Here is a 28,000-nt window from a genome sequence, read left to right on the forward strand (position 1 = left end):
TGAGTTTTCATATCAATATTTATTAGACTAAGAGACAGCCGTTTTCCACTTCCTGTCCTTTGTCGAGTTTGGGTGTTGACTGAACACTCCAAGTTAACTGGCAGATGTCTCTGCCGACTCCCTACCTGGTTCCTGAAAGTTTCAAAGAGCCGTAGTGATGTGTGTGGACCCCCAGATGTCACAAGACTGTAATGCAGATGCCCTGGATCCCAGCCCTACCATCATCCTCTGAGCCAGACCACTCCCCACCCTGTCCCGGGCCTTCTCCACCCCCGGCCCATCGTCCAGGAAAGACTCAGAAGGGAGAGCACAGGTTTACACCTTTATTGCTGAAGGAGGAGTGGCCCCAAGCAGGAGGCCCCAAGAGGGGCCTGGAGGGGCCTGGGTCCCAGGAGGGGTGACTGTGGTCCCGGTTCCTCCTGGTCCCCTGATGGGACAGGCGGGGGTGACATCGTCTGTCCCCAGAGGGGCCAAGGCTCCCGGGCTCTGAAATGGACATGGGGCTCCCCTGTGATTCCTGGGGCACCTGCCAGACCCTTGCCAGCCTCTCCGTGGCTGGGGATTCAGGACGGCCCCTCCTTGGGAGAAGGACCCCCCTTGCCTCCCCCTTAGGTGTCCACTTCCTGAGCCTCCACCTTGGCCCTTAGGTCTGCCAGGAAGGAGGTGGAGGAGATCAGCGTGTGAGTGAGGCCAGGACACAGGTCACCCCACAAGAGCGAGCATGTGGCCAGCCGGCTCTGTAGTCTCCAGGAAGGACCCCAGCTTCCAGCCATTCCTACGGGGGGACCCCAGGGCCTAATGGGGGGTCCCGGGCCCAATCAAGACCCCCTACCCCATGTGTGTGCCCAGGACGTGGGGCAGGGCAGGCAGCTTACCCCAGAGGCGCCGGCAGGGGCTCACCTAGATGTGGCACTGCCCTGTGGGGGAGGGAGAGTCGTGGGGGGGGGGGCGTCAGGATGGGACTGGACACCCCAGAACAGAGGGAGCTGGGGAGGGGGTGGGGAGGGGGCCACCTCGGGGCCCTGCACCCCGTCTCCATCCTCCCGGGAGGCCTGGGGAGCTGGGGGTCACCATGGGAGGAGGTGGTCCTGGGCCGGGTGGCTTCCTGCCCCAGGAGCAGGGTGGGGCCTGGGTGCTCACCCTCCAGCTGGGTCGGGTTGAAGGACAGCCGGATGTGCATGGGCAGGGCCTTGAGGGCTTTGTCGAATTTCTCCAGGGCCTCGTCGTCCACCTCCGGGGTCCTGACTGTGGGGCCGGGACGGGGTCAACCCCTGCTCCCCAGGGTGGTGTGCAGGTCTGCCTTGGCCTCCAGCACACCTGCCCTTCCCCCTTGGCCCAGTTCCCTCCCCTTCCTCCCAGGGCAGTGCGGTGGGTCTGCAGCGTCACAGGGGGAAAGCCTGCTCCCCACCTCTGGCTGTCTGGGTCCCCTCCTCCCCCTGGGCCAGCTGACACGGCCAGGAGCCTCCACTCGCCGATGCCCACGCCCTCCTGGCACATGGGCCCTGAAAATGCCCAGTGGCACTGCTATGGCATGGAAAATGTCACCTGCCATTTGTTTTCAGGACGTGACAGTTGAAAGACAGCTTTGTGCCTGAGTTCTTATTTGATGAAATAATTGAAACTCCCCGGTAACAAAGGCTGTTAGATTCATAGTGACTGCCGGCTCCATCGTGATGGTCACACCAGAGCGCTGCAGCCCCCCGTCTCCCAGCCTGTGTGTCTGGCCCCCGTCCCCAGTCACCCACAGGCCCCCAGGACACCGGCTCCCGGTATATGACCACCCTCTCCTGGCGGGACTCGGGGACCCCCCATCCCTCCTCCTCCTGGGAATCAAGCTCCCTGCTCCCACCGTCCCCCCCGGCCCCGTTGCAGCGAGGACCACACAGCTGGTCTCCCTGGGCAGCCAGGGTTGGCACCCACCCAGGCACTGGCAGGCCAGGCTTTGCTCGGGCTCAGCACTGTTCTCCATGCAGAAGAGCAGGTACTTTTTGTAGTCAGTGTCCAGCACAAGGACTTTGTTCTCGTTCAAGGCTGGAAGAGATCAAGACGGGAGGAAAGTGAGTTCCAGCAGGAGGGGGGTTTCTGGTCAGCCCCCAGCGCCCCCCACAACCAGCGGGGCTCCCCCGGGGTCACCACTTGGCCAGGACGGGGTGGGGAGCGCCCTCTGGCATCCCCCAGCCCCGAAATGGTGTGGCCCCTTCCCTGCTGCCACTGCCAGGCACACGGGGCCCAGGAAGCCCTCACTCTGGAAGCCCAACTCTGGATCCGCCAGGGACCCTCCACCACCTCCTGGACTTGGGAACACTCACCACTCAGTCTGAGGCCGCCCTCCCCCAGGGACCGGAGTGGTCAAGAAATAGGGCTTCCCCCGATCTCGGGTGGGGCTGAACACTGCCCAGCAAGGGAAGAGGGATGCGTCCTGAGGACTGGGGAATTGTTGGGGGGCAGCGCTGAGCGGGGGCAGCTGGGGCTCTCCCTGACCGAGGCCTGCGGGCGGCCCCAGCTGCCCTGCAGTGTCTGGGCAGCTTGGGGGCAGGACCAGCATCCAAACCCCGTGCAGCCGGATGGCACAGGAGACCCTGGGCTGGGCACCCTGGCATCAGTCAGTGCAGGGCCTCCAGTCAGAGTGAGTCCTGAAGGGGCCAAGGGCAGATGTGGCCCAGGCTGCCCGGTGGAAGGGCAGGCCCTGATGGAACCCCAACCCCACCTCGAAGCTTTCTCATCTCGGATTTAGGACAAACAAGTGAATGAGCGAGGGCGGACAGAGTTCGTCTTCAGGAGATGAAGGAGCCGTGGGGTGGGCTGGGATCGTGGGGCACCTGGACCCCTGGAGCGGGCAGCGGCTCTCGGTTACCCCTGGGTGGGCACAGGGACCTCCTGAGCTCAGCCTGAGGGCCCCGAGCACCACCCCACCCTCAGCAAAGAGAGCTCGGGTATCACCCTGGGGTGTCAGACCTGCCCAACCGGGACCTGCCCACGGCCACCGGCCCCAAGGCCCCGGGCAGGTGGCAGGGAGGCCAGGGAAGCAGGTGGCACGGCAGTGTCTTCATCACCACCAGCCCCTTAGCATCCCGGGGCCTGATGCCAGCCCCCTGCACCTGCCCACAGTCCCTGGGGGGTGGTGGGCGTCCCCTGGGGACCCAGCACTCACCATCGATCTTGAACACCGCAGGGATCTTGGTTTTTTCTGCAATGATCTTCTTCTGAGCACACTCACCGTTCTCCCTGAAAGACAGCTGCTTTCTGAGCCACGGGCATGGACCATTTTCATCAGGATGAACTGAGGGCCAGGGGCAGAAGGCGGCCCCAGGAGGGGCTGGAGGCGGGTGGCGTGGGCATAGGGGGCCGGCTGGCCAACCGGCCTCGGCTGCACTCACTGTCACCTCTGGGGCCACAGGTGACCGGGTGGATGGGCCAGGAGAAGTCAGATGGAGCCAGGGAGAAAAGGTCGGGGAGAGCCTTGACCACAGGCACCCCAAAAGGCAGTCCTGGGGTTCAGGTCCCCATCTCTGCCCCCACACCCACCCAGCTCTCTCCTGCACTCTGACCCCGCCCCCGTCTGAGGGTGGACAGGGCTGGTAGTGGGAACTGCCTGGGCCCCGAGGACCCAGGTCTGCAGCCGCCCAGCGGCCTTCACACGGGCCTCTCCCCCGCCGGCTTTGTCTCCATGACATCTTGTTCATTTTAGATACTGAGCTGTTCAGACCAGAAATGATGAAAACGTCTCTCTGTTGCTCAAGTGCATTTGTAATCCTCAAACTAACAGCGAATTCAGAATACCTGCCTTATTGTATGTATCTTTCCTATGCATTTCCACTTCAGTGGATTTTATCTCCCCTTCCAAGTTAACGAAAATGATGTTTTGTGTTCATTTGTTTGATGATGTTCTGAAGCATCAAATTAATAAAAGTTGGGGAAAAAAAAGAAAGAAAAAGCCCTGGATAAGCAGCCTTGGGTGGACCTCCAGGGGTACCAGGAAACTCCAAGCCCCGTTCCCCAGCCCTGGGTCCCTGGTCCCTCCTGCACCCCACCCCGGGGGGGTCCATAGCCCTGGGGAGTGGGGGTTCCATGCTTTTTTTTGGGGGGACGCCCACCATTTCTGCAGCAGGATCTCCAGGTCGCCCTCAGGGGTGGGCTTCAGCTCCTCCACATACACTCTCAGGGGGGCACTCTGGGCGTCCAGCAGGGAGATGTCGCTGGCCGCCATGGCCAAGGAGTACCAAGTCCCCGCCACCTGGGGAGGGACCTTGAGCTGCATTCCAGGGGCGGGAAGGGGCCCCGAGCCCCACAGTGGGCTCTCTGTCCCACCCTGGCCTGGGCAGCCCTGAGATGCTCCCCCCAACTCGGCACCCTGAGGAATGCTCTCCCCAGACTCACTCTGAGCCCAAAGAGGGACCCAGATGAGCCCCCGCACACGTGGCAACGTTTGGATCTTGGGGAGACATAGCTGGAGGTGGGGAAAATTTGAGGGGCAGAGCGACTCTTTTAGGGGTTGAACTGTGTCCCATTAACCCCCAGAACCTCAACACAGGACTGGAGACACGGCCTTTAAAGAGATGACAAAGGTCACGTGAGGCTGTGTGGGCCGGCGTGGATCCAGCAGGCCTGGTGACCTCACAGGAAGAGGAAACCAGGGCACGCAGAAGACACAGGGAGAAGACGGCCGTCTGCTCCCCGGAGAGTGGCCGCAGGAGAAGCCAGCCGGGCCGACGCCCGGATTGCAGGCTTCCAGCCTCCAGAATGCAAGACACTAAACACCTGGTTGAAGCTGCCCTGGCAGGCGATTTGTCAGGCGGCTCTAGCTAACTGATGGGAACCCCAGACGTCACAGCCTCCCTTGGTCTCTGAGGCCCAGCTCCCCTGCCCGCCCTGCAAATCACCACCCACCCGGCCACCCTCGAACCTTCTGGATATCCAGGCCCTTCATGGTCTGGGTGACGATGAGGGCCTGGGCGCCACAGGTGAGGGCCAGGGCAAGCAGGAGGCACTTCATGGCTGCAGCCGGGGTCACGCTTCTGAGCTCTGCAGGGAGTGGAGGGCTGAGACAGCGGGCTCGGGGCCTTATACAGGAGGAGGGCCAGCCAGCCAGCCCGGGCCGGGCCCCCAGCCACGCGGTTCCCCGAATCCCTCCTGGCCCATCCTTGGGCCCTGGGGTTGCTTCCTCTACGAGGACAATAGGAGGCCTTCTTCCATCCGAGGCCAAGCAGGAAGGCCCCCTCTGGGCCTGGACGGTTCCTGGTAGGCCCCAGAAGTGGGGGCGCAGGGGGTGTCCGGGCTCTGGGTCCAGGCTGGCTGCCAGCGACAGGAACACTTCTGGGGTCAGCCTCTTAGACAAGGACAGGTCAGAGCCAGCACTGGGGGCAGGTGTGTCCTGGAGGGTGGCTTCTGCCTTGGGCACCGTCTCCTCCAAACCATGTGACTGTGGCCTTGGGTAAAGGGATCTCTGCAGTCACCCCACCCTCTGCAGCCTGGGGCGAGGGTGACATGGGGGTTCAGGTCGAGCTCCAAGGAGGGAACCTGGTCAGTATCGAGGGCTCTGCAAGCACCCGCTGCCCAGTTAGGGTAGCAAAAATGGCAACAACAATGACAACAGTCATAATAACCCCCAGGATGGGAAAGTGACCTGACCCCTGCGGCGGGGGCATGACTGAGTAGCACTAGGGCTCCGTGCAGGCACGTGGGATGGGAAGGCCTACAGGACCCAACCTCCCACCTCCCACCTCTCGCATTTTAAATCTCCCAGGGCACTTCCCTCCGCACCGCTCAGACCACAGCGAGCTGCCTTCAGACCTCAGGAGCGGTGGGAATGCTGGTGCTGGGTGTGTCGCTGAGTATGGAGGCGGCCCGAGCAGGGAGGGCGCAGGACAGTCCTCCTGGCTGAGTCCACATGGGCATCAGTACCCAGCGGGCTGTGGGTGCCCTGTGCCACTGGCAAAGGGGGTACAAAAGCCTTCAATTGACATTCTAAGCAACTAAACCGCTCATCTCAGGGGTCGGGTGGGCGTACTGGGGTAGGGGAACAGGACCAAGGTTGGGGTGTCTCCTGATAGCGGGGGCCTGGCGGGTCGGCTCCTGTTCCCCCCCTAGACTGTAGGGTCTTTCCAGGGGGCCCGCTGGCCTGGTCGGCATCTTGGGTGGAGGCTCAGGGACCTCCTAGACTAGCTCTGGCTTGCTCTCTGGCCTCTGGTTTCCTTCCCGGAGAGACTGTTGGTGACTGTACCAGAAAGAGCCCACCCACGGGAGCAGACCCCCGGCCACCCCCAGACCTTCCTTTCCTGTGATGGAAAGAGGAGGCTTGGCCAGCTTCGGTCCTTGCCCTGATCTGTATTAGCACCTTTAATTCTTGCAACAAGCCTCGAAGCTCAGTGTTTCATGAAGAACCTGGGTTTTACGATAAATCCCAGGTTCCGTGTTTTGCGATGAACCGCAAGCTGTGATGGGGTTGAAGGGCGTTGCTCCAGAACTCACGTCCACCAGGAACTTCAGGATGGAATCTTGTTTGGAATCTAGGTCTTTACAGATGTGAGCTGTTCAGGTGATGCTGGAACGGGGGCTAATCTTATGTCTGGTGTCCTTGTGAGAGAAAACGGGGACACAGAGGGGACATGGGGAGAATGCCAGTGAACACGGAGGCAGAGACTGGACTGAGGCGTCTACGAGATCGGGCCCAAGGGTGCAGCACCAGGAGCTGGAGGCGGCGGCGGAGGGGGCAAGGATCCCTCCCTGGAGCCTCTGGAGGGAGCTCGGCCATTCGACATCCAGACTGGGACTTCTGATCTCTGAGGGGACAGGGGCACCCCTGCAGTGAGGAGCCTTCCCCATAGGTGGCCCCCCGAACACCAGCACGGGTGGTTTGAACACAAGTGTCAGATGCGAGAGGCTGTGCCCCCCCAGCACCACTCTGCTCTCAGAACTGGGTGATGCAGAGCAGAGGGAGGTCAGCCAGGGAGAAATAGCACCCCGCTCCCCAGCGAGCTTAGGAAATCAGGGTGCCACCAACCTCGGGACGTCCAAGCTGCAGGGTCTCCCAAGTTCCTGTGAACCGTGACCACAAACCATGCCCTTCATGGCAAAGCTATTCATAACTTCCAGGAACCTTCAGCTTCCAGAGAATACCATCCAGAGAGAGAGACGGAAATAAAGCACCTCTGGCCTGGGGCAGCTGGCACTGACCACTATGGGAGGGAGGCTGGACAATCTTTTCCAAGCGCTGCCCCAGAGAGTGGGACCTGGGAGGAGACCTGGACCCCCATCGGCTCTCAGCATCTCCCCCTCCTGCCAAAACCCCTGCTCTTCAGAAGCAGGTCAGGTCCTGGGCCTGTAAGTGCAGAAGCAAGAAATCACTTCTCTCAGAATGAAACTGTGGGGCTGGGCAGGGTCAGTGGGCATTCACACAGTCTAGGATGCCGTGCTGCTTGGGGCCCCCACCCTGGCCCCAGGAAGCCGGTATGAGTCTCACTGGTCGGTGCTGTGTGCCCCCACACATGTCTAATAAAAGGGACAACCCAGAAGAAACGGATACATTCCTAGACATGTACAAACCCAAGACTGAGCCAGGAAGAAATAGAAAATATGGACAGACCAGTTACCAGTAATAAAATTGAATCAATAATTTTTAAACAATTCCCTCAAAAGCAGTCCAGGACCAGAGGGCTTCACAGCTGTATCTACCGAACTTCTTTTTCCGGTTGTGCTGGGACTTCGTTGCTGTCTGTGGGTTTTCTCTGGCTGTGGCCCGTGGGCACACAGTGGGTGCAGCTCAGTGGTTGCAGCGTGGGGGCTTGTCGCCCTGCAGCATGTGGGATCTTATTAAAGGTTCCCCAACCAGGGAGCAAACCCACATCCCCTGCACTGGAAGGCGGATTCTCAACCACGGGCTCACCAGGGAAGTCCCCAGACCTTTAAAGAAGAGTTAATACCTATCCTACTCAAACTATTCCAAAAAATCAAAGAGAAGGAAATGCTTCTAAACTCTCTCTATGAGGCCAGCATCACCCTGATTCTAAAACCAGACAAAAACTTTACAAAAAAAAAAAAAATCTTAGGTCAATATCATTGATGAATATAGATGCAAAAATACCCACCAAAATATTAGCAAAGTGAATTCAAAAATACATTGAAAGCTCACGAGCAAGTGAGATTTATCCCAGGGATACAAAGATATCTGCAAATCAATCAATGGGATATACCACATTAACAAATTGAAGAATAAAAATCATTAATGAATTGAAAAATAAAAATCATCTCAATAGATGCAGGAAAACCTTTTGACAAAATTCAACATACTTTTATGATACAAACTCTCAACAAAGTGGGTATAGAGGGAATAAACCTCCATATAATAAAGGCCACATATGACAAGCCCATAGCAAACATCATAATTGATGGTGAAAAACTGAGAGCATTTCCTCTAAGACCAGAAAAATAAGACAAGGAAGTGCACTCTTGCCACTTTTATTCAATACAGTATTGGGAATCCTAGTCACAGTACTCAGACAAAAAGAAATCCGGACTGGAAAGGAAGAAGTAAAACCACCACTGTTTGCAGGTGACTTGACAGCTTGTCATACCATACCATGCCATTTTCTTAAGAAAATCTTTAGATGTCACCAAAAAGCTAATAAGTGAATTCAGTAAAATAGCAGGATACAAAATTAATACATAGAAATCTGTTGCTTCTCTATACACTAACAATGAGCTATCAGAAAGAGAAACTAAGAAAATTATCTCATTCACAATTGTACCAGAAGGAATAAAATACTGAGGAATGACTCTAACCAAGGAGGTATAAGACCTGTACTCAGAAAACTGCAATGAAAGAAACTGATAGAAGAAATTGAAGATGATATAGAGGGGAAAATATATCATGCTCACAGATTGGAAGAGTTAATATTGTTAAAGTGACTATACTGACACTGATCTATACTGATCTATACTGACTATACTGATATACCAATGACTATATCTGTAGCTTTACAGATTCAATGCAATCCTTATCAAAATACCAGCATCATTTTTCACAGAACTAGAACAAATAATTCTAAAAATTGTGTGGAGACACTAAAGACCAAACAGCAGAACATAATCTTGAGAAAGAAAAACAGAGCTGGAGGTATCAGGCTCTATGACTTCAGACTATAGCTCAAAGCTACAGTCACCAAAGCAGTATGGTCCTGACATGAAAACAGACACAGAGATCAATGGAACAGAATAGAGTCAAAAAATGAACTCAACTATAATGGTTGATTAATCGACAACAAAGGAGGCAAAAATACACAATGAGGAAGACAGTCTCTTCAATAAATGGTGCTGGGAAAACTCTTCAGTTCAGTCATTCAGTCATGTCCGATTCTTTGTGACCCCATGAACTGCAGCATGCCAGGCCTCCCTGTCTATCACCAACTCCCAGAGTTTACCCAAGCTCATGTCCATTGAGTTGGTGATGCCATCCAACCATCTCATCCTCTGTTATCCCCTTCTCCTCCTGCCCTCAATCTTTCCCAGCACCAGGGTCTTTTCAAATGAGTCAGCTCTTCACATCAGGTGGCCAAAGTATTGGAGTTTCAGCTTCAACATCAGTCCTTCCAATGAACACTCAGGACTGATCTCCTTTAGAATGGACTGGTTGGATCTGCTAGCAGTCCAAGGGACTCTCGAGAGTCTTCTCCACTACAGTTCAAAATAATCAATTCTTCGGTGCTCAGCTTTCTTTATAGTCCAACTCTCACATCCGTACATGACCACAGGAAAAACCATAGCCTTGACTAGACGGACCTTTGTTGACAAATTAATGTCTCTGCTTTTCAATATGCTATCTAGTCTGGTCATAACTTTCCTTCCAAGGAGTAAGCGTCTTTTAATTTCATGTCTGCAAACACCATCTGCAGTGATTTTGGAGCCCCCCAAAATAAAATCTGACACTGTTTCCACATCTATTTGCCACGAAGTGATGGGACTGGATACCATGATCTTAGTTTCCTGAATGTTGAGCTTTAAGCCAACTTTTTCACTCTCCTCTTTCACTTTCATCAAGGGGCTCTTTAATTCTTCTTCACTTTCTGCCATAAGGGTGGTGTCATCTGCATATCTGAGGTTATTGATATTTCTCCCGGCAATCTTAATTCCAGCTTGTGCTTCTTCCAGCCCAGTGTTTCTCATGATGTACTCTACATATAAGTTAAATTAGCAGGGTGACAATATATAGCCCTGACGCACTCCTTTTCCTATTTGGAACCAGTCTGTTGTTCCATGTCCAGTTCTAACTGTTGCTTCCTGACTTGCATATAGGTTTCTTAAGAGACAGGTCAGGTGGTTTGGTATTCCCATCTCTTTCAGAATTTTCCAGAGTTTATTGTGATCCACACAGTCAAAGGCTTTGGCATAGTTAATAAAGCAGAAATAGATGTTTTTCTGGAACTCTCTTGCTTTTTCGATGATCCAGCAGATGTTGGCAATTTGATCTCTGGTTCCTCTGCCTTTTCTAAAACCAGCTTGAACATCTGGAAGTTCACGGATCACATATTGCTGAAGCCTGGCTTGGAGAATTTTGAGCATTACTTTACTAGCGTGTGAGATGAATGCAATTGTGCGGTAGTTTGAGCATTCTTTGGCATTCTCTTTCTTTGGGATTGGAATGAAAACTGACCTTTTCCAGTCCTGTGGCCACTGCTGATTTTTCCAGATTTGCTGACGTATTGAGTGCAGCACTTTCACAGCATCATCTTTCAGGATTTGAAAAGCTCAAGTGGGGTTCCATCACCTCCACTCGCTTTGTTCGTAAGGAAAACTCTTCAGCTGCATGCAAAAGAATCCAACCAGACTACTTTCTAACACTGCATACAAAAATAAAATGGATTAAAGACTTACATGTAAACTTGAAACTAAAAGTCCTAGAAGAAAATGTAGGCAGTGTGTTCCTTTTAAGGAAGAGGAAACATTTGAGATGGACCTGCAGCACCGACAAGAATTTAACAAGAGGTACTAGAACGAGCGAAGCTAGAGGCAAGAAGGATAATGTGTATTTATGAAACATGAAATAACCCTGTGTACATTTTGTGTAGATTAGGAGTGAACAAATTAAAATTTTAACTAGGTTTACGTATTTGGAAATCTCAAAAAGTCAGAGAAACATTTTACTTAATTCACTAGACAATAAGGAGCCTTTGGAGATTTTTGAGATTATCTTAGTAAAGACATTTAAGATACATTAGATGAAATATTAAGAACACAAACAGGAATTAAGAGGCCATTGCCCTTGTCTCTCTGGGTCTGACTTCCAGCAGCAATGTGCAGGAGAGGAGTTTGGAGCTAACGAGCCATGACCAGGCCCATACCAAGACTGAGATTCCGTTCACAAGCGTCGGGGCTCGGGATCCTTGTTGATGACAAAGCCCCGGGTGGTGCTGCACATGCTGAAGCCTGAGCAGCTAAGCAGCAGGTGAGATCCTGGTCCTGAGTGTGGCGGAAGAAGTGGCTAAGAGGGCACAGATGAGACAGGCGTGTTACCTGGACTGCAATACGTGAGTGCGGATGACTCGGTTCTGAGCCTCGCTTAATGGAAGCGTCCAAAACACTGCTGTTTCCTGGGCAACTGTGCTAATTGTCAGAATGGCCTCCTGAAGTTCACCGCAACACACGTGCCTCAACACACTTGGTTTGGACTGGATCTAACTAGTAGGGACTAGACTGAGCGGCTTAGAGAGTCATCACTCCTTCTTTGTCTCCTAATTTCTTAAAAGCACGGTAGGGCTGCTGAGAGAAAACACATAAAAAAAGGGAGATGAGATAGAGTTGCTCCAGGTCAGGGCTATGAGCTCATTCATCTCCCAGCAGGGTCCGTGTTTGTGGACAGAATAGATGCAGGAGTGCGTGAGTTAGGAGGATGCATGATTGAGTTTTGATGAAGGTTTGTTTACAGGACTATAGTTCAAATAAATCAGGAAAAATATGGTCAGCGATGTCCTGGGGCAGGGAGGAGTCACTGCCCTCGCCAATGTCCTAGTGAAACTGAGCAGGACCCCATGGGGTCTCCCCAAAACAGGCTTTTCCCCCACCCCATGTCCTCCGCCTGCCTCTTGTCTGTAAAAAAGCTTTAGCCTCCTAAGCTTTCACGCACTTCCAAAGAGCACATTTAATCAGAGAAGTAAGAAAATACAGAAGAAAGGGAAACAGTCAAACAAGTAAATACAGCAATAGCTTAGCCATTAAGCAAAGTCCAGGACATTTAATTCCTCCTCAAGGGCTATGGCAACCCACTCCAGTATTCTTGCCTGGAGAATCCCATGGACAGAGGAGCCTGGTGGGCTACAGTCCATGGGGTCACAAAAGAGTGAGACACGACTTAGCGACTAAACCAGGGCTATGGAGAATATCCTGAGCCATGTCCTGTGAGTTTTTCTGCAGATACTGAGACCGCCCCCCCACCAGGTGGAAGAAGGTAACTATATGCTGCCCACAGACCAGGTGGACCTCAGATCAGGTGGAACTAGAAGGCTGACCACGGTGACCCCCGATGACCTCAACGTTAACCGATAAGAAGAATGTCCACAAGCTGATCAGATACCCTGTAGCCCACATAACGTGTAGCCCACTCCTGTCTTTGAAAAATCCTTCTCTGAAAGCCTTGAGGGAGTTTGGGTCTTCTGAGCACTTGGACTCCTTGCTTGGCACCTGCAGTAAAGTAAAAGTGAAATTGAAGTCGCTCAGTCGTGTCCGACTCTTTGCGACCCTGTGGACTGCAGCCTATCAGGCTCCTCCATCCATGGGATTTTCCAGGCAAGAGTGCTGGAGTGGATTGCCATTTCCTTCTCCAGGGAATATTCCCAACCCAGGAAACACTGCCCTTTTCTTCACCACGACCCTGGCGTCAGGAGACTGGCTTTACTGCGTGTGAGTGAGAGCATCCAAGTTTGGTTTAGTAACCCTAATAATAAAGATTCTTTTTTAAAGACTGCAAAATATGTTTCTCTGACTTTTCTACCAGTACTGGGAACAAAGGTGAGCCCAGGGCCAGACCCCCCGTCTGCCCTGCAGGGTCTATGGCCCTAACCCCAGAAACACGGCCAGGGGCAGGATGGGTATCTCGGCTGAGACAGTCCTCATGCAAGGTCTGCTTGGTGTCTCTTTGAGGGAAACACACATTCTGAAGCCAGATTCTCCGCCTTCTCCTTGGGAAATTCAGCAAAGGATAACACGAAGCTCAGAAGAGAGACTGGGGGAAAAGACTGGTGCCACAGAGCAAGAAATGTGGTTGTGAATCAGCTCTGCATGACCAGAATTTGCAAATACACCCACTCCACGGAACGTCTTGAGTGCTGCTAAGAATATGTCTGGTTAAACGATGTGTGAAATTCTGGAAAACAGCTATTTTCTAAGCCATTCTCCAGAGCAAAATTATTTAAAAGTAAAAAGCAATACGTGAACTGTGAACTTCCAGATGTTCAACCTGGTTTTAGAAAAGGCAGAGGAACCAGAGATCAAATTGCCAACATCTGCTGGATCATCGAAAAAGCAAGAGAGTTCAAGAAAAACCTCTATTTCTGCTTTATTGACTATGCCAAAGCCTTTGACTGTGTGGATCACAATAAACTCTGGAAAATTCTGAAAGAGATGGGAATACCAGACCACCTGACCTGCTTCTTGAGAAACCTGTATGCAGGTCAGGAAGCAGCAGTTAGAACTGGACATGGAACAACAGACTGGTTCCAAATAGGAAAAGGAGTACGTCAAGGCTATATATTGTCACCCTGCTTATTTAACTTCTATGCAGAGTACCTCATGAGAAACGCTGGGCTGGAGGAAGCACAGGCTAGAATCAAGATTGCTGGGAGAAATATCAATAACCTCAGATATGCAGATGACACCACCCTTATGGCAGAAAGTGAAGAAGAACTAAAGAGCCTCTTGCTAAAAGTGAAAGAGTAGACCCAAAAAGTTGGCTTAAAGCTCAACATTCAGGAAACTAAGATCATGGCATCCGGTCCCATCACTTCACGGCAAATAGTTGGGGAAACAGTGGAAACAGTGGCTGACTTTATTTTTGGGGGCTCTAAAATCACTGTAGATGGTGACTGCAGCCATAAAATTAAAAGACGCTTACTCCTTGGAAGAAAAGTTATGACCAACTTAGACAGCATATTAAAAACGCAGAGACAATACTTTGTCAACAAAGGTCCATCTAGTCAAGGCTATGGTTTTTCCAGTAGTCATGTATGGATGTGAGAGTTGGACTGTGAAGAAAGCTAAGTGCTGAAGAATTGATGCTTTTGAAACTGTGGTGTTGGAGAAGACTCTTGAGAGTCCTTTGGACTGCAAGGAGATCTAACCAGTCCATCCTAAAGGAAACAAGCCCTGAATATTCATTGGAGGGACTGATGTTGAAGCTGAAACTCCAATACTCTGGCCACCTGATGCAAAGAACTGACTCATTAGAAAAGACCCTGATGCTGGGAAAGATTGAAGGTGGGAGGAGAAGGGGATGACAGAAGATGAGATGGTTGGATGGCATCACCGACTCAATGGACATGAGCTTGGATAAACTCCAGGAGTTGGTGATGGACAGGGAGGCCTGGCATGCTGCGGTCCATGGGGTTGCAAACAGTTGGATATGACTGAGCGACTGAACTGAACTGAACTGAATAATGCAACTATTAAACGTATAATTATTTTAATAACTACGGAACTTTTATATAGCAGTAGCGGTGTCTTTAGTTTAATAGCTCCTGCAGTAATTCCTTCTGTGGAAAGAACCAGAGGCTGGTAATAAAGAATATGGCACATCTTTAAATTGACATCCATATGATATTACTTCTAATATGTTTGACTCGAGCTCTGTCACTTGGAAGATACATACACCTCATTTGAGTTTGATCAGCTGGTGTTTAGAAAGAAAAGACGCAACAGTATAAGAAAGCTTACCTAGAATGTAAGCGGTAAATACACCCCAGGGCGTGAGTAGAAAATCAAATCAGCACTGGATAACAATCCATCGTGACTGTTTTTTCCCCAACAATGCAAGGATCATCTGATGTTATAAAACGTATTAATGCAATTTACAACCTCAGTAGGTTAAAGGAAACGATTTGGTTATCTCAAAGCAGAAAACATGTTGGTTAGAGTTTAACAGCAATTCTTGGTTAAAAGCAAGCCAAAACAAAACCTTTTATTTAAATAGAAACAGAAGGGCTTTCTTTAACCTAATGGAATGTATAAAACCACAATTTCCAGCAAAAATCATTCTTAAAAGTGCTGCCATCCTTAACTTTGTTCCTTTTTTTCCCCTGAATTTTTTCTCTGTTGCTGGTTTTTAATAATTTGCTATTCGTGTCCTGGTGTAGTTTTCTTCAGCTTCCCAGGCGGCTCAGTGCTAAAGAATCTGCCTACCAGTGTAGGAGATGAAAGAGATGTGGGTTCAATCCTTGGTGTGGGAAGATCCCCTGGAGAAGGGCATGGCAACCCACTCCAGTCTTCTTGCCTGGAGAATTCCATGGACAGAGGAGCCTGGCAGGCCGCAGTCCTTGGGGGGTGCAAAGAGTCGGAAACAACGGAGCACGTATGCACACACAACGAATAAAGCCAAAGGACAGGGTGTGCGGTCAAGGTTGTCAAGGTGAACTGTACTCACAAGGTTGGTGAACATGTGGGGACTTGGGGAGAGCGTTACACCTGGCACGGACATTTCTCAACCCTTCCCATTCCTTGCCCTACACAGCTCTCCCACCTGGCTCTTCCTTAGGTATAATCTTTATAAATCGCCCACGATCGAGTGAGTAAAATGTTCCTCAGAGCTCTGTGGGCTGCTCTAGCAGACTAACCAAACCCGAGGAGGGGGTCACTGGAACCTTCATCTTCAGCCCAGAGGGGAGTGGTCAGAGTGCGGGTAAGAGCTCCAGTTGGCATCTGCAGTGGGATCTGGGGGCAGTCTTGTAGGACGGGGCCCTTCACCTGCGGGGTCTGGAGTGTGGGCTATCTTGCTGACTGGTCCACAGGCGTGGGGAGAGGTGTGTCCTGGCGTTAAGTGGAGTGTTGTGTACGAGCCAGTCAAACCCGGTCGGTTGGTTGCACAGTGCAGACCATCACTGACTGGTTTTACTCTGTCCCCTCAGTCACCTGCTCGAAGGGGCTGGGTGTTCAGCCCCAGCTCGAATCGTAGGTGTGTTCTCTCTCCTCTCAGCTCATCAGCTTTGCTTCTTGTGCTTGGAAGCTCTGACATTGGGTGTGTACACATCTGGGGAGAAGCAGAAAGACATGAGGCCTTCCCCGGTGGCTCAGACAGTAAACACTCTGCCTGCAACGTGGGAGACCCGGGTTCGATCCCTGGCCTGCGAAGATGCCCTGGAGAAGGGAATGGCCACCCACTCCAGTGTTCTTGGAGAATCCCACGGACAGAGGAGCCTGGAGAGGTGGCAAAGAGTTGGACACGACTGAGCAACTAACATTTTGAGAAGTACCAGGGGGAGATGGGGTCACACCATCTTGTCCAGATTGAAAGTCTGGCCACCATGGTCTTTTGGGAAAGTTTCCTATTAAACTCTGCCAGAGTTGGCTCTGCTCGCTTTCAATTGACTATGTTTTTCTTGTTTTTTTACTTAACTTTTAGTTGATCTACACTGTTGTGTTGGTTCCTGCTGCACAGCAAAGTGAAGCAGTTATAGACGTGCATATATCCACTCTCTTTAAGACTCTTTTCCCACACAGGCAATTGTATTGAGTAGAGCTCCCTGTGCTGCACAGTAGGTCCTTATTAGTTATCTATTTTATATATAGTAGTGCGGCTGCGCCAGTCCCAGCCTCCCAGTTTATCCCTCCCCTCTCCCCCTGGTAACTATGTTTGTTTTTTTTTACATCTGTGACTCTATTTCTATCTTGTAAATAAGTTCATTTGCACCATATTGTTTTAGATTCCACAAATAAGCGATATCATATGATTTTGTCTTTTGCTGTCTGACTTCACTTTGTATGATCATCTCTAGTTCTGTCCATGTTGCTGTAAATGGCATTAATTCGTTATTTTTTATGGCTGAATAATATCCCACTGTATGTATGTACCACATTTTCTTCTTTAAACAAAGCCTTTTATTTTGTACTGGGGTATAGCCGATTAACAGCACTGATACGGTCTCAGGCGAACAGCGAAGGGACTCAGCCGTACATATACATGTATCCATTCTCCCCCAAACTCCCCTCCCATCCGGGCTGCCACATAACACCGAGCGGAGTTCCCTGTGCTATACAGTTGGTCCTTGTTGGTTATCCATTTTAAATAGAGCAGTGTGCGTACCACAGCTTCTTTATCCATTCGACTGTCGATGGTCACTTGGACTACTGTGTTGCTGGCAGGAGGTACCCACTAGGGAGCTGTCACACCATCTTGGGCTGGCCCAGACGTCTGGGGAGATGGAGGCCCCACTGGGTGGTGGTGATGGTGGAGAAGGTGGGGTCACAGAACGGGGGTGCCGGGGCAGCCATGCTGGCCGCTGGTGGTCACGGAGCACTTCCTGTGCGGACACTGCTCCGGGAGCAGGATGGCTGATTTCTCCCTCCATCCTCACCCGGGGCCCACGGGGTCGCCCCTTCTGCATGCCCCATTTTACAGGTAGGGGACAGATGAGGAGCAGTGGCAGCGGGACATCGAGCAGGCTGGCCTGCAGCCCCTGCCAGCACCTGGCCGGGATGGCCGCTGCCCTGGGCGGTCACAGAAAGGTGCTTCCTTCCTTCCCACCGCTTGGGGGCTGGGTCTTGGCCTTCCTCCTCTTTCCTGCTTTCCTGCTTTCCTGCAGCTTTCCTGCCCGGGAGCTTTCCCTCTGGAGGGGTTTGGTGTCAGCTGAGAGCTAGGGTGTGGAGCCGAATGGCCTGGGGCCTGGTCCAGCCCTGAGCGGGTGTCAGGGCTGGGGGTTACGTGGCTGGACAGTCCGTCCAACCCCGTCCTCCTGCCTCTTACAGAGAGAAAGAAGCATCCTCAGTACCGTGCAGGGGCTTAGGAAGCCGAAACGGCAGAACGTTTCTTGCTCCCCTTTCTCTCTTGGGGGGCGTGGATCAGCCAGGCCATGCCTCCCGTGGGGAGGGGGCCCTGAGCTCCAAGAGGGCGGGGACAGCGGCCCTGCCTCTTTGATGCTGTCCCTGTGGATGCGCCCACAGAGCAGGCCGCGGCTCCTCCCCGCCCTGGAGCTCCAACACCCCCACCTCTGGGGAGGGCAGGAGGGGCCAAGAAATCTATTTTGTTAAGAAACATAAACGAAAATGTATGATTTCCAGGGTGAACAGCCCTATCAGCAGATAAGGTTTCCGCAGCCCTGTGATAGTAGAGGTGGGTGAAATAAAGGGAAATTGCATCCGACAGCCCCCGGAATAGAGGAGACTGCGCCGGGGGCGAGGGGCGGGCAGACATCACCCTTCCCGGTCAGTCCTGCCGTCACCCTCTGAGCCGTCCGCGCCTTCACCCTCTGCCCGTCGTCCAGGAAAGACTCAGAAGGGAGAGCAGAGGCTTACGCCTTTATTGCTGAAGGAGGAGCGGCCCCGAGCAGGAGGCCCCAGGAGGGGCCTGGAGGGGCCTTGGTCCCAGGAGGGGTGACCTCGGTCCCGGTCCCTCCTGGTCCCCTGATGGGGCAGGAGGGGGTGACGTCGTCTGTCCCCAGAGGGGCCAAGGCTCCCGGGCTCTGAAATGGACATAGGGCTCCCCTGTGATTCCTGGGGCACCTGCCAGACCCTTGCCAGCCTCTCCCTGGCTGGGGGTTCAGGACGGCCCCTCCTTGGGAGAAGGACCCCCCTAGCCTCCCCATTAGGTGCCCACTTCCTGGGCCTCCACCTTGGCCCTTAGGTCTGCCAGGAAGGAGGTGGAGGAGGTCAGCATGTAAGTGAGGCCAGGACACAGGTCACCCCACAACAGCAGGCATGTGGCCAGCTGGCTCTGCAGTTGCCAGGAAGGACCCCAGCTTCCAGCCATTCCCAAGGTGGGATCCCGGGCCTAATGGGGGGTCCTGGGCCCCACCAAGACCCCGTACCCCATGTGTGTGCCCAGGATGTGGGGCAGGGCAGGCAGCTTACCCCAGAGGTGCCGGCAGGGGCTCACCTAGATGTGGCACTGCTCTGTGGGGGAGGGAGAGCCGTGGGGGGGCGTCAGGATGGGACTGGACACCCCAGGACAGAGGGAGCTGGGGAGGGATCCCCACAGGGTGCTGCACCCCAACCCCTCCTCCTGGGAGGCCTGGGGAAGGAAGAGGGGCGGCCGAGCTCACCCGCCCCCTGGCGCAGGCCCAGGACCATCTGCACATGCTCCAGCAGCGACGCCAGGGCCCCGGCGAATTTCTCCATGGCCTCATCATCCATCTCGGGTCCTGGCTGTGGGGCAGGGCATCAGGCCCTGAAGCAGCCCCAGCCCCGAAAGCCCAGAGACCCTGAGGGCTCCACCCGGGCGCGAACCCAGGAAGGAGGCACCAGTGTGCTGGGGCTCGAGGAGCTTGGTCCTGCCTCGCCTCCCAGGGTGGTCTGCAAGCCTCGGGCCCCTGCCCGACCCCCTCAGCCCCGTTCCTCTCCGCTTCCTCCCCGGGGCGGTGCAGGGGTGTCTGCACGGTCACGGGAGGAAAGGCTCCCCCTGCCCCACTAGCCTGGTCTCGCCCACCACCCCTAGTGGGTTGACAGGACCAGGAGCCGCGACTGCCCGGTGCTCACGGCCCCCCTGGGAGCAGGGGCAGCATCACGGCTATATTTCCTTCAGCCAGAAGGTCGCCCTTTAAAGTTGCTTTCATATCTGAAAGTGTTCTGAAGTCATTAAAAATCTCCTCCTAGAAGACTCCTGGATTAATATTAGCCAGTTCTGCCCACTGGGCAGCGAGGCCCCTCCTGGGGAGAGACCACTGAGCCTTCTGCCTCAGCCCACTCGCCCGTCCCAGACCTTGTCCCAAGCACTCCGCCCCCTACGTGTCACATACATCTGACCACCAGTGTCTGGCGCCATGGCTGGGACCTTGGCTTGCGTGTCCCGTGGGGGCCAGTGAGGCAGACCCCTCCCCTTCCTGCCGCCAGGGGCCCTGAAGTTTGGGCATCTCGAGTGCCCCTTATTAACAGTTGCACCAAGGGTGCCGTCTCGGTGAGGCGCAGCTCCTCTGGACACGCTCTGCAGGGTCCCCACGTACCCAGACACTGGCACATCACACTGCCCTCATCGGTGGGCATCGGCCCTCCATGCAGAAGATCGTGTAGCTGCTGTAGTCTGTGTCTGGCACAGAAATCTTCCTTTCCCCGTGATCTGGAAAAGGGGCCGGAATGGAGCCTGAAATCTCTTCTGATTCCCTCCACCACAACTGTCGGGGGGCCCAGAGCATCGCCTGGGAGTGCTGTTTCCCACGGCAGCCAGTGGGCAGGCAGTGTCCTCTCCAGACACCCAGTGAATGCCCTCTCTACCAGGTGTGGAAAGCCCACCCCTGGCTGCACTAGTCTGATGGACCCCCAGCCAGGACACTTTCGACAGCATCATCCAGCTGAGACCACCCCCTCCCACACTTGGGCCGAGACTGGTGACAGCTCTGACACGTTGATGCTACGGCAAAGCCGCTCTGTGTGCCCACCGCCTGCTTGGGCAGACTCTGCTTCCCGTGTCCTGCACGTGGCGTCCATTCAGTCAGTTATTCCTCCAAACCCCCAGGCACTAAATCGCAGGTGGGCCCCCTCCCTGGAGGTAGGTGCCCAGGTCCCTGAGCAATCAACAAATAATTCAGGATGGAACTTGAGTCCGGAGTGATACATGGACTGCAAAGAGTGGAAGACAGAAGGGAGAGTATTTCAAGAAGAAGGGTGGCGATGGCTCTGTCTTTCAGAGGTGGGGGGACCTGGGGGAGCGTGGGGAGACCCTGCATCCTTGGGGTCCTCATTCCCTGCTTAATTGGGAGCAGGACGATGGTAAGTCCAGACGCCTTCCCAGGCAGACCCGAGGTCCTGCAGGTGAGGAGCAGGGGATCCCCACCACACCCACTGCCTTTCAGAAAGAGGATGGGGGAGCCTCCCCTGGTGGCTCAGTGGCAAAGAATCCACCTGCCAATGCAGGAGACACGGGTTCAATCCCTGGTCCGTGAAGATCCCACAGGCTGCAGAGCAACTAAGCCCGGCACTGTAACTACTAAGCTGCGCTCTAGAGCCCAAGAGCCGCAACTACCGAGCCCACGGGCTGCGACGACGGCAGCCGCGTGCCCAGAGCCCGTGCTCTGCAACGAGAGAAGTCCCGGCACCGCAACTGGAGAGTAGCCCCGGCTCACCGCAACTAGAGAAAAGCCCGTGCCACGAGGAAGACCTGGTGTGCCCCCAAATAAATAAATAAATGAAATGAAATATATATGAAAACGAGGCCGTGACAAGCAGCAGAGGCGAGAGGCCCTGTGGATCGGAGAGAGGGCAGCTGGGCCCTGGCATGGGGGCTGGATCTGGGGGCACAGGGTGTGTCCCAGGGAGGCTGCCAGGGCTGGGGTCAGGGGGTGAGGCCTGGAATGTTCCAGAAGCAGGTTCCAGATCGGAGAGGCAAATGCACAGTGCGCCCGCCCACCGGTCTGCTTTGTTTTGGAGATTTTTAAGGAGCCGCAGGCCAGTTAGTGAACAGGGAGCTGGTCATGTGTCTGCCCACAGAACCCACCCCACGGTGCACAGGATGCCTGCCCTCTGCCCTCCACCTTCGCCAAGCAGGCAGTGCCAACGGGGCAGGAGGGCGTGGGGGCCTCAGGCCTCGTCACCCCAAGAATGACCTCCGTGGGGGCAGGAAGCAGGGCCTGGCTTGCAGCCCTAGGCCACAGACTCGAGCCGACTCCTGCTGCCAGGACGGTGAGCACCTCAGACTGTTGGGCGGGGCCCTGTGTGGACCGCGGCTGCCCCGAGGGCACGCGGGGCCCGGGCTGGGCCACTCACAGTTGACCGTGAAGACAGCAGGGTCCTCCGTCTTCTGGGCCATGAGGGTCTTCTCCACACACTCGTGGTTTTCCCTGAAAAGCCAGGTGGTTGCGGGGGAAGGGGTTATTCATGAGCCCTGCAGAGGGACAGGAGCTGGGCTCCGAGAAGTGTCCACAGGGCAGGCGGGCACCTGGGCTGGCCCTCCATGGACCCCAGCAGGCGACCCAGGAGATGGACAGCCGGGCAGGCAGAGCTGACCGGAACCCAGCAGGCCAATGGCCTGAGGCCCAGGGCACAGGTCATCTCAACACTAACCCCGTCCGCATGGGGCTTGGACACAGCGCCTCCGAGGATGCTGGGCTCCTGAGGGCTCAGAATTCCTCAAGTCTCCGCCCCTCTTCTCTGGGACAGACAGGACTCCTGGCAGCAGCTGCCCAGGCCCGATGCCCAGCGTCCTGCACACAGGTCTCTCCCCACACCGACCCCAGGGCCACTCCGTGTGATGGGCTTTTTGCCCCACGGCCCTGGGCTGGGCTCCGAGGGGACAGGGCCTCTGAGCCCCATTCCCCGTCCCTGGGGCCTTGGTCCCACCTACACCCCACCGCCGGGGGAGTCCACAGCCCTGGGGATGGGGAGTTCCACGTTGGGGGGGAGAACACCCACCGTTTCTGCAGCAGGATCTCCAGGTCGCCCTCGGGGGTGGGCTTCAGCTCCTCCACATACACTCTCAGGGGGCCGCTCTCGGCGTCCAAGAGGAGCATGTTGCTGGCCGCCATGGCCACCGTGTGCCACATCCCCGCCACCTGGGGAGGGACCTTGAGCTGCATTCCGGGGGCGGGCAGGGGGCCCCAACCCCACAGTGGGCCCTCTGTCCCACCCCAGCTGGGCCTGGCTGTCTCCTACATGGCCAGGGTTCTCAGGAAGTATGATATACGCGGGTTCCGGGTGCACTTGGGGACCACCTGCTGTGCGCGGACACGTGGGTGGGAGGGGGGAGGTTCTTGAATATTTGGAACAACCCCTGTCTTTGCCTGCCCCCCTACCCCCTCACTGTCCTAAGTCAGCCCCCATTCAGGGTGTGGACCCTCTGAGGACGAGTCCATCCTGGGATGGAGGGGGAAACGGGAGAGTCTGGGGACCAGGTGGCTGGAGACAAGTCCTTCCAAAGTCTGTGGGACCAGGTGGCACCCCCAGGACCAGCCTCCTCTGGTCCCGCATTAGACTTCTGCAGTCCAGGCTTTCCTGTCCCCTCTCAGCCCCGGACCCCAGCCCCTGGCGCCCACCCTCCACCCCAGACCCCACACCTTTCTAATGTCCAGGTCTCCTGCCATCTGGGGGATGTAGGCAGCCTGGATGCCACAGGCCAGGGCCAGGCCCAGGGCGAGCAGGAAGCACTTCATGGCTGCCGCCAGGGTCACACTTCTAAGCTCGGGAGAGACGGGAAGTCCGAAGCAGCGGGCTTGGGGGCTTATATAGGAGGAGGGCCGGCTGGCCAACCCGGGCTGGGCCACCCACCCCCGCCTCGTGGTGCCCCGAATCACCCATGACTCATCCTTGGGGCCACAAGGGCACTATCTTCCAGGACAGCACAAGGCCCTCCCTCTGGACCGTGTCATTGCCTTCCGTCCGAGGCCAAGCAGGTAGGCCCCCCGTGTCCTGGGCCCCGACAGTTCCTGACAGGCCCTAGTCGGGGAGGGTCTGGGCTTTGGGTCCAGGCTGGCTGCCAGCATTGGAAATACTTCCTGGGTCAGGTTCTTGGACTGTGATGGGCAGGTGAGAGCCAGCACCGAGGACAGGGTGTCCTGGAGGGCGGATCCGTGGGTCAGCCAGCGACCAGAGAGCCCCGTGCCCGCCAGGACCCAGGGACATGGCCAGGGAGTGGCCGTCTGCGTGCACAAAGGGCTCGGGTCACTGCACTCCTCACGGGTCCCCTGTGTGAGCTGTCCCCGTGGGTGTGTGCCTGGTTCACACAGCTGCCTGAGTGTGCACGGCCTGGCCATGCGTGCTCCGTGAGCGGGTGGCCCACGTGACCCCCCCCACACACACATCTTGCTCCCAGTCATCATCCGTGGGAAAGGCCAACATCCTGTTCGAGGTTCAAGTGGTCCAGGGGCACATTCCAGGGGGCGGTGCCAGCTCCCGTGGTCAGAACACACAGGGTGCCCAGATGGCTCTGGCCCAACCCCCACACTGGAACCTTGCCCCCTTCCAGTGCCACCCTCTCAGGCCGGCTCTAAGTGACTGCAGCGTGGGCAGCCGCCTCCTTCGCCCCCACCCCCAGCCCATCCGGGACCTAGGCCTGCTTCCATCTCTTCTGCAATGGTGGCACCTTGCACGGTCTCGAGCCCCCTCTTTGATTAGGGCCTGCTTCAGGAAATGCTGGAGCGGGGGGCCCACTGCCCCTAAATGAGAGCATGTCCCAGAGATGAGAAGCAGAGACAGGCAGGCAAGGCTGCCGGAAGATTTATGCAGGGAGGCAGGCATGGGGGACGCGTGGGGGCAGGAGAAGAGACTGGAGGGGGCTGGCACCCCAGGGGATGCAGACAGGCTGGGCTCCCTGGGCACAGAGCAGGGCATGGGGTGGACCTGCTGAAGTGCAGGGGGGGGGGCTGAGGACCCAGGAGTCCAAGTCCCCAGGTGGAGCAGCTCGCTGAGGCTGAAAGCTGCCCCCCTGAACCCCTACACCTGGGCTCCTGGAGCTACGCGGGGAGGGGCCTTTGGGACCACAGTCCAAACGCAAGAGATGGGGGTGTGAGGGTGGAAGCAGACCAGGGGCCTCCGCCCTACAGGTGCCTCCAGGAGCCGAGAGGAGCTGGGCCCAGATTCTCCGCCAGAGCCTCCGAAGGTCCTGCGTGTCCCACACGTGGTCGTCAGACTCCCAGCCCCCGGACTAAGAGGCAGAGTGTGCTGGCAGAGTGTGCTGTCTGAGGCACTGGTCCAAGGCAGTCTGCTCCTGCAGCCCTGGGAGCTTCCTGGTGGTAGGTTAAAACAACACACATGTTCTTACAGCCTGGATGGATGAATGATGAGTGGGTGGATGGATAGAGAGGCTGACGGAAGGATCGATGGACAGACACAGGGATAGATGGAGAGATGAGTGAATGGAGAATGGGTGGGCGGATGGATGGATGGATAGAGAGGCTGACGGAGGGATGGGTGGGTGGATGAATGGATGAGTGGATGTGTGAGTGGATGGATGGATAGAGAGGCTGACGGAAGGATGGATGGACAGGCAGATGGACAGATGGAGAGATGCGTGAATGGAGGATGGGTGGTTGCATGGGTGTGAGGACGGATGGATAGATGGATGGATCAGTGGATGGATGAGTCTGTAGGTGGGTGGATGGAGGGAGGGTGGGAGGGACAGTGTGAGTGGGTGATTGGATGGGAGGCAGGTGGATGGATAGATGCATGGGTGTGTGGATGGCTTGCTTAACTCATATCGGATGGGCCATTTGGCTTCTCTGTCTCATGATCCCTCTGACTTTCAAGGTGCTTTCATGCCCAATGTCACTTCTGCCTCCCACACAGGCAGCAGGAACGAGACGCACAGTGCCAAGGACCTGACCTCGATACACCGTTGTTAGTGACCAAGGCTGGCCTTGAGCCAGGTCAGCCAGAAGCTGGCTCGGGGACGCAGCATCACTTCCTCCTTCCAGGGACCCCCAAGGCCTGGTGCGGGGCCATCCTCCTGAGCCCAGGGTGGGCCCCAGGCCTGCCAGATTCTGCAGACCCCCAGGCCATTTCTCACAATGGTCCTTGTGTCTCTCTGGCTCAATTTTTGGCTCCATCTGGAATTTGTCAAAAACCCTGAGTGAAGGCAGAGTGGTAGCTGAGTCTCCTAGTCAACTGAGTGAGGCAGGAAAGAAAGAGCCGCAGCTCCCCGGGCTGTGGGCGGTGGTTACGGCTTTGAGGTGGTGCCAATATATATTCACACACACTCAAAAAGTGGGACTCGGAGTCCTGAACACGCGCCGTGTCGTCCCCCAGCATCCCTACCCCACCAGATGGACTCGATACACACGACGAGCCCGGCAAAGGGACACTTTCTGCCCCTGCAACTCATGTTTTAGGGTGATCAACATCGGCGCCTCCTCCTTCACGAGTCAGACTATTCTACTGTTCCTTTTACTACAGGAAGGTGAAGATCGCAGCGCAACTCTTGAGTTAAAGAGAAAATGGAAGAATATGAGAAAATCCAAAGGAGAGCACAGCCCATCAGAACCTGAGGGACCCCTTTAAAGCAGTGCTCCAGGAGAACTTGTCCTAAAAATAATCTTAATAGACAAGAAGAATGAAAAGGAATTAATTAGCCATACTGCTGAAAAATTGGGGGTAAACACAAAATAGACACAAGAGAGTAAGGAAGGAGCTGCTGCTGCTGCTGCTGCCAAGTCGCTTCAGTCGTGTCCGACTCTGTGCGACCCCATAGACGGCAGCCCACCAGGCTCCCCATCCCTGGGATTCTCCAGGGTGGGTTGCCACTTCCTTCTCCAATGCATGAAAGTGGAAGGAGAGGCAAATATAAAAGAGGAAGCTACTGAATTAGAAAATTGAAGGATGAGGGCTTCCCTGGTGGTCCAGTGGTTAAGAATCCGCCTGCCAGTGCAGGGGACACAGGTTCCATCCCTGGTCTGGGAAGATTCCACAGGTCAAGGGGTAACTAAGCCTGGGGGCCACAACTACTGAACCCCACGAGCCAAGAGCCCACGCACCGCAAAGAAGAGCAGCCCCCACACCCCGTAACTAGAGAGAGCCGGCGTGCAGCCACAGAGACACGTCACAGCCGTGAATAAACAATAAGCCGGACAGAAGCGTGCTGTACCTCACCAAGTGGTAATTCTTCAGAACTATCCATGAAATAGATGTACCTTTAGGTAGCAATCTTAAAAAGGAGAAAAACACATAAAATAATAAATGCTATTGTGAAAGTGACCACAAAAGGAGAAGAAACTGAAAAACCATTAGAAAGAAAAGGTTTGCTTAACTCCATGGGGGAAGATGAAAACGTCCATCAAGCAGGTAATTTTCTAGAAAAATGCAAATTACTCAACCTGACAGTGGAAAAACTACATTAATGGACTAATTTTCAAGAAAATCTAGAAAAAAAGTTATTAAAGAGTTATTCTCCCCCCCCCAAAAAAAACACCAGTTCTGGACAGTTTTACAGGCAAAATTTAGCACAACTTTAAGGAGCAGTTGGCAGAAAGTGAAGAGGAACTCAAAAGCCTCTTGATGAAAGTGAAAGTGGAGAGTGAAAAAGTTGGCTTAAAGCTCAACATTCAGGAAACTAAGATCATGGCATCTGGTCCCATTACTTCATGGGAAATCAGATCACATCAGATCACATCAGTCGCTCAGTTGTGTCTGACTCTTTGCGACCCCATGAATCACAGCACACCAGGCCTCCCTGTCCATCACCAACTCCCAGAGTTCACTCAGACTCACGTCCATCAAGTCAGTGATGCCATCCAGCCATCTTATCCTCTGTCGTCCCCTTCTCCTCTTGCCCCCAGTCCCTCCCAGCATCAGAGTCTTTTCCAATGAGTCAACTCTTCGCATGAGGTGGCCAAAGTACTGGAGTTTCAGCTTCAGCATCATTCCCTCCAAAGAAATCCCAGGGCTGATCTCCTTCAGAATGGACTGGTTGGATCTCCTTGCAGTCCAAGGGACTCTCAAGGGTCTTCTCCAACACCACAGTTCAAAAGCATCAATTCTTCAGTGCTCAGCTTTCTTCACAGTCCAACTCTCACATCCATACATGACCACAGGAAAAACCATAGCTTTGACTAGAACTAACTTTTGTTGGCCAAGTAATGTCTCTGCTTTTGAATATGCTATCTAGGTTGGTCATAACTTTCCTTCTAAGGAGTAAGCGTCTTTTAATTTCATGGCTGCAGTCACCATCTGCAGTGATTTTGGAGCCCCGAAAAATAAAGTCTGACACTGTTTCCACTGTTTCCCCATCTATTTCCCATGACATGGTGGGACCGGATGCCATGATCTTCGTTTTCTGAATGTTGAGCTTTAAGCCAACTTTTTCACTCTCCACTTTCACTTTCATCAAGAGGCTTTTTAGTTCCTCTTCACTTTCTGCCATAAGGGTGGTGTCATCAGCATAGCTGAGGTTATT

At 54.6% G+C, this 28,000-nt stretch overlaps 2 protein-coding genes across 2 annotated transcripts; both read right to left on the reverse strand.

Moving 5' to 3' along the window:
• Window positions 1-309: 309 nt before the first annotated feature.
• LOC147362354 (beta-lactoglobulin) lies at window positions 310-5,033 on the reverse strand. The gene is made up of 7 exons (XM_086323449.1): window positions 4,904-5,033; window positions 4,095-4,234; window positions 3,152-3,225; window positions 1,921-2,031; window positions 1,141-1,245; window positions 876-917; window positions 310-486 (listed from the first exon to the last, which is right to left on the reverse strand). The coding sequence occupies exons 1-6, from the start codon at window positions 4,991-4,993 to the stop codon at window positions 901-903; spliced, it is 537 nt and encodes a 178-aa protein (XP_086179575.1). The 5' UTR covers window positions 4,994-5,033; the 3' UTR covers window positions 310-486; window positions 876-900.
• A 13,742-nt stretch (window positions 5,034-18,775) lies between these two features.
• On the reverse strand, window positions 18,776-23,267 carry LOC147362355 (beta-lactoglobulin-1/B-like). Its single transcript, XM_086328352.1, has 6 exons — window positions 23,172-23,267; window positions 22,531-22,670; window positions 21,810-21,959; window positions 21,146-21,194; window positions 19,233-19,335; window positions 18,776-18,816 (listed from the first exon to the last, which is right to left on the reverse strand). Exons 1-6 carry the CDS (start codon window positions 23,265-23,267, stop codon window positions 18,776-18,778), a joined length of 579 nt encoding a protein of 192 aa, XP_086184478.1.
• Window positions 23,268-28,000: the final 4,733 nt, after the last annotated feature.

Source organism: Bos grunniens, chromosome 11 (assembly GCF_055505025.1).
Source record: "Bos grunniens cultivar Pamir isolate PY7600 chromosome 11, Bosgru_T2T1.0, whole genome shotgun sequence".
NCBI classification, from domain to species: domain Eukaryota; kingdom Metazoa; phylum Chordata; class Mammalia; order Artiodactyla; family Bovidae; genus Bos; species Bos grunniens.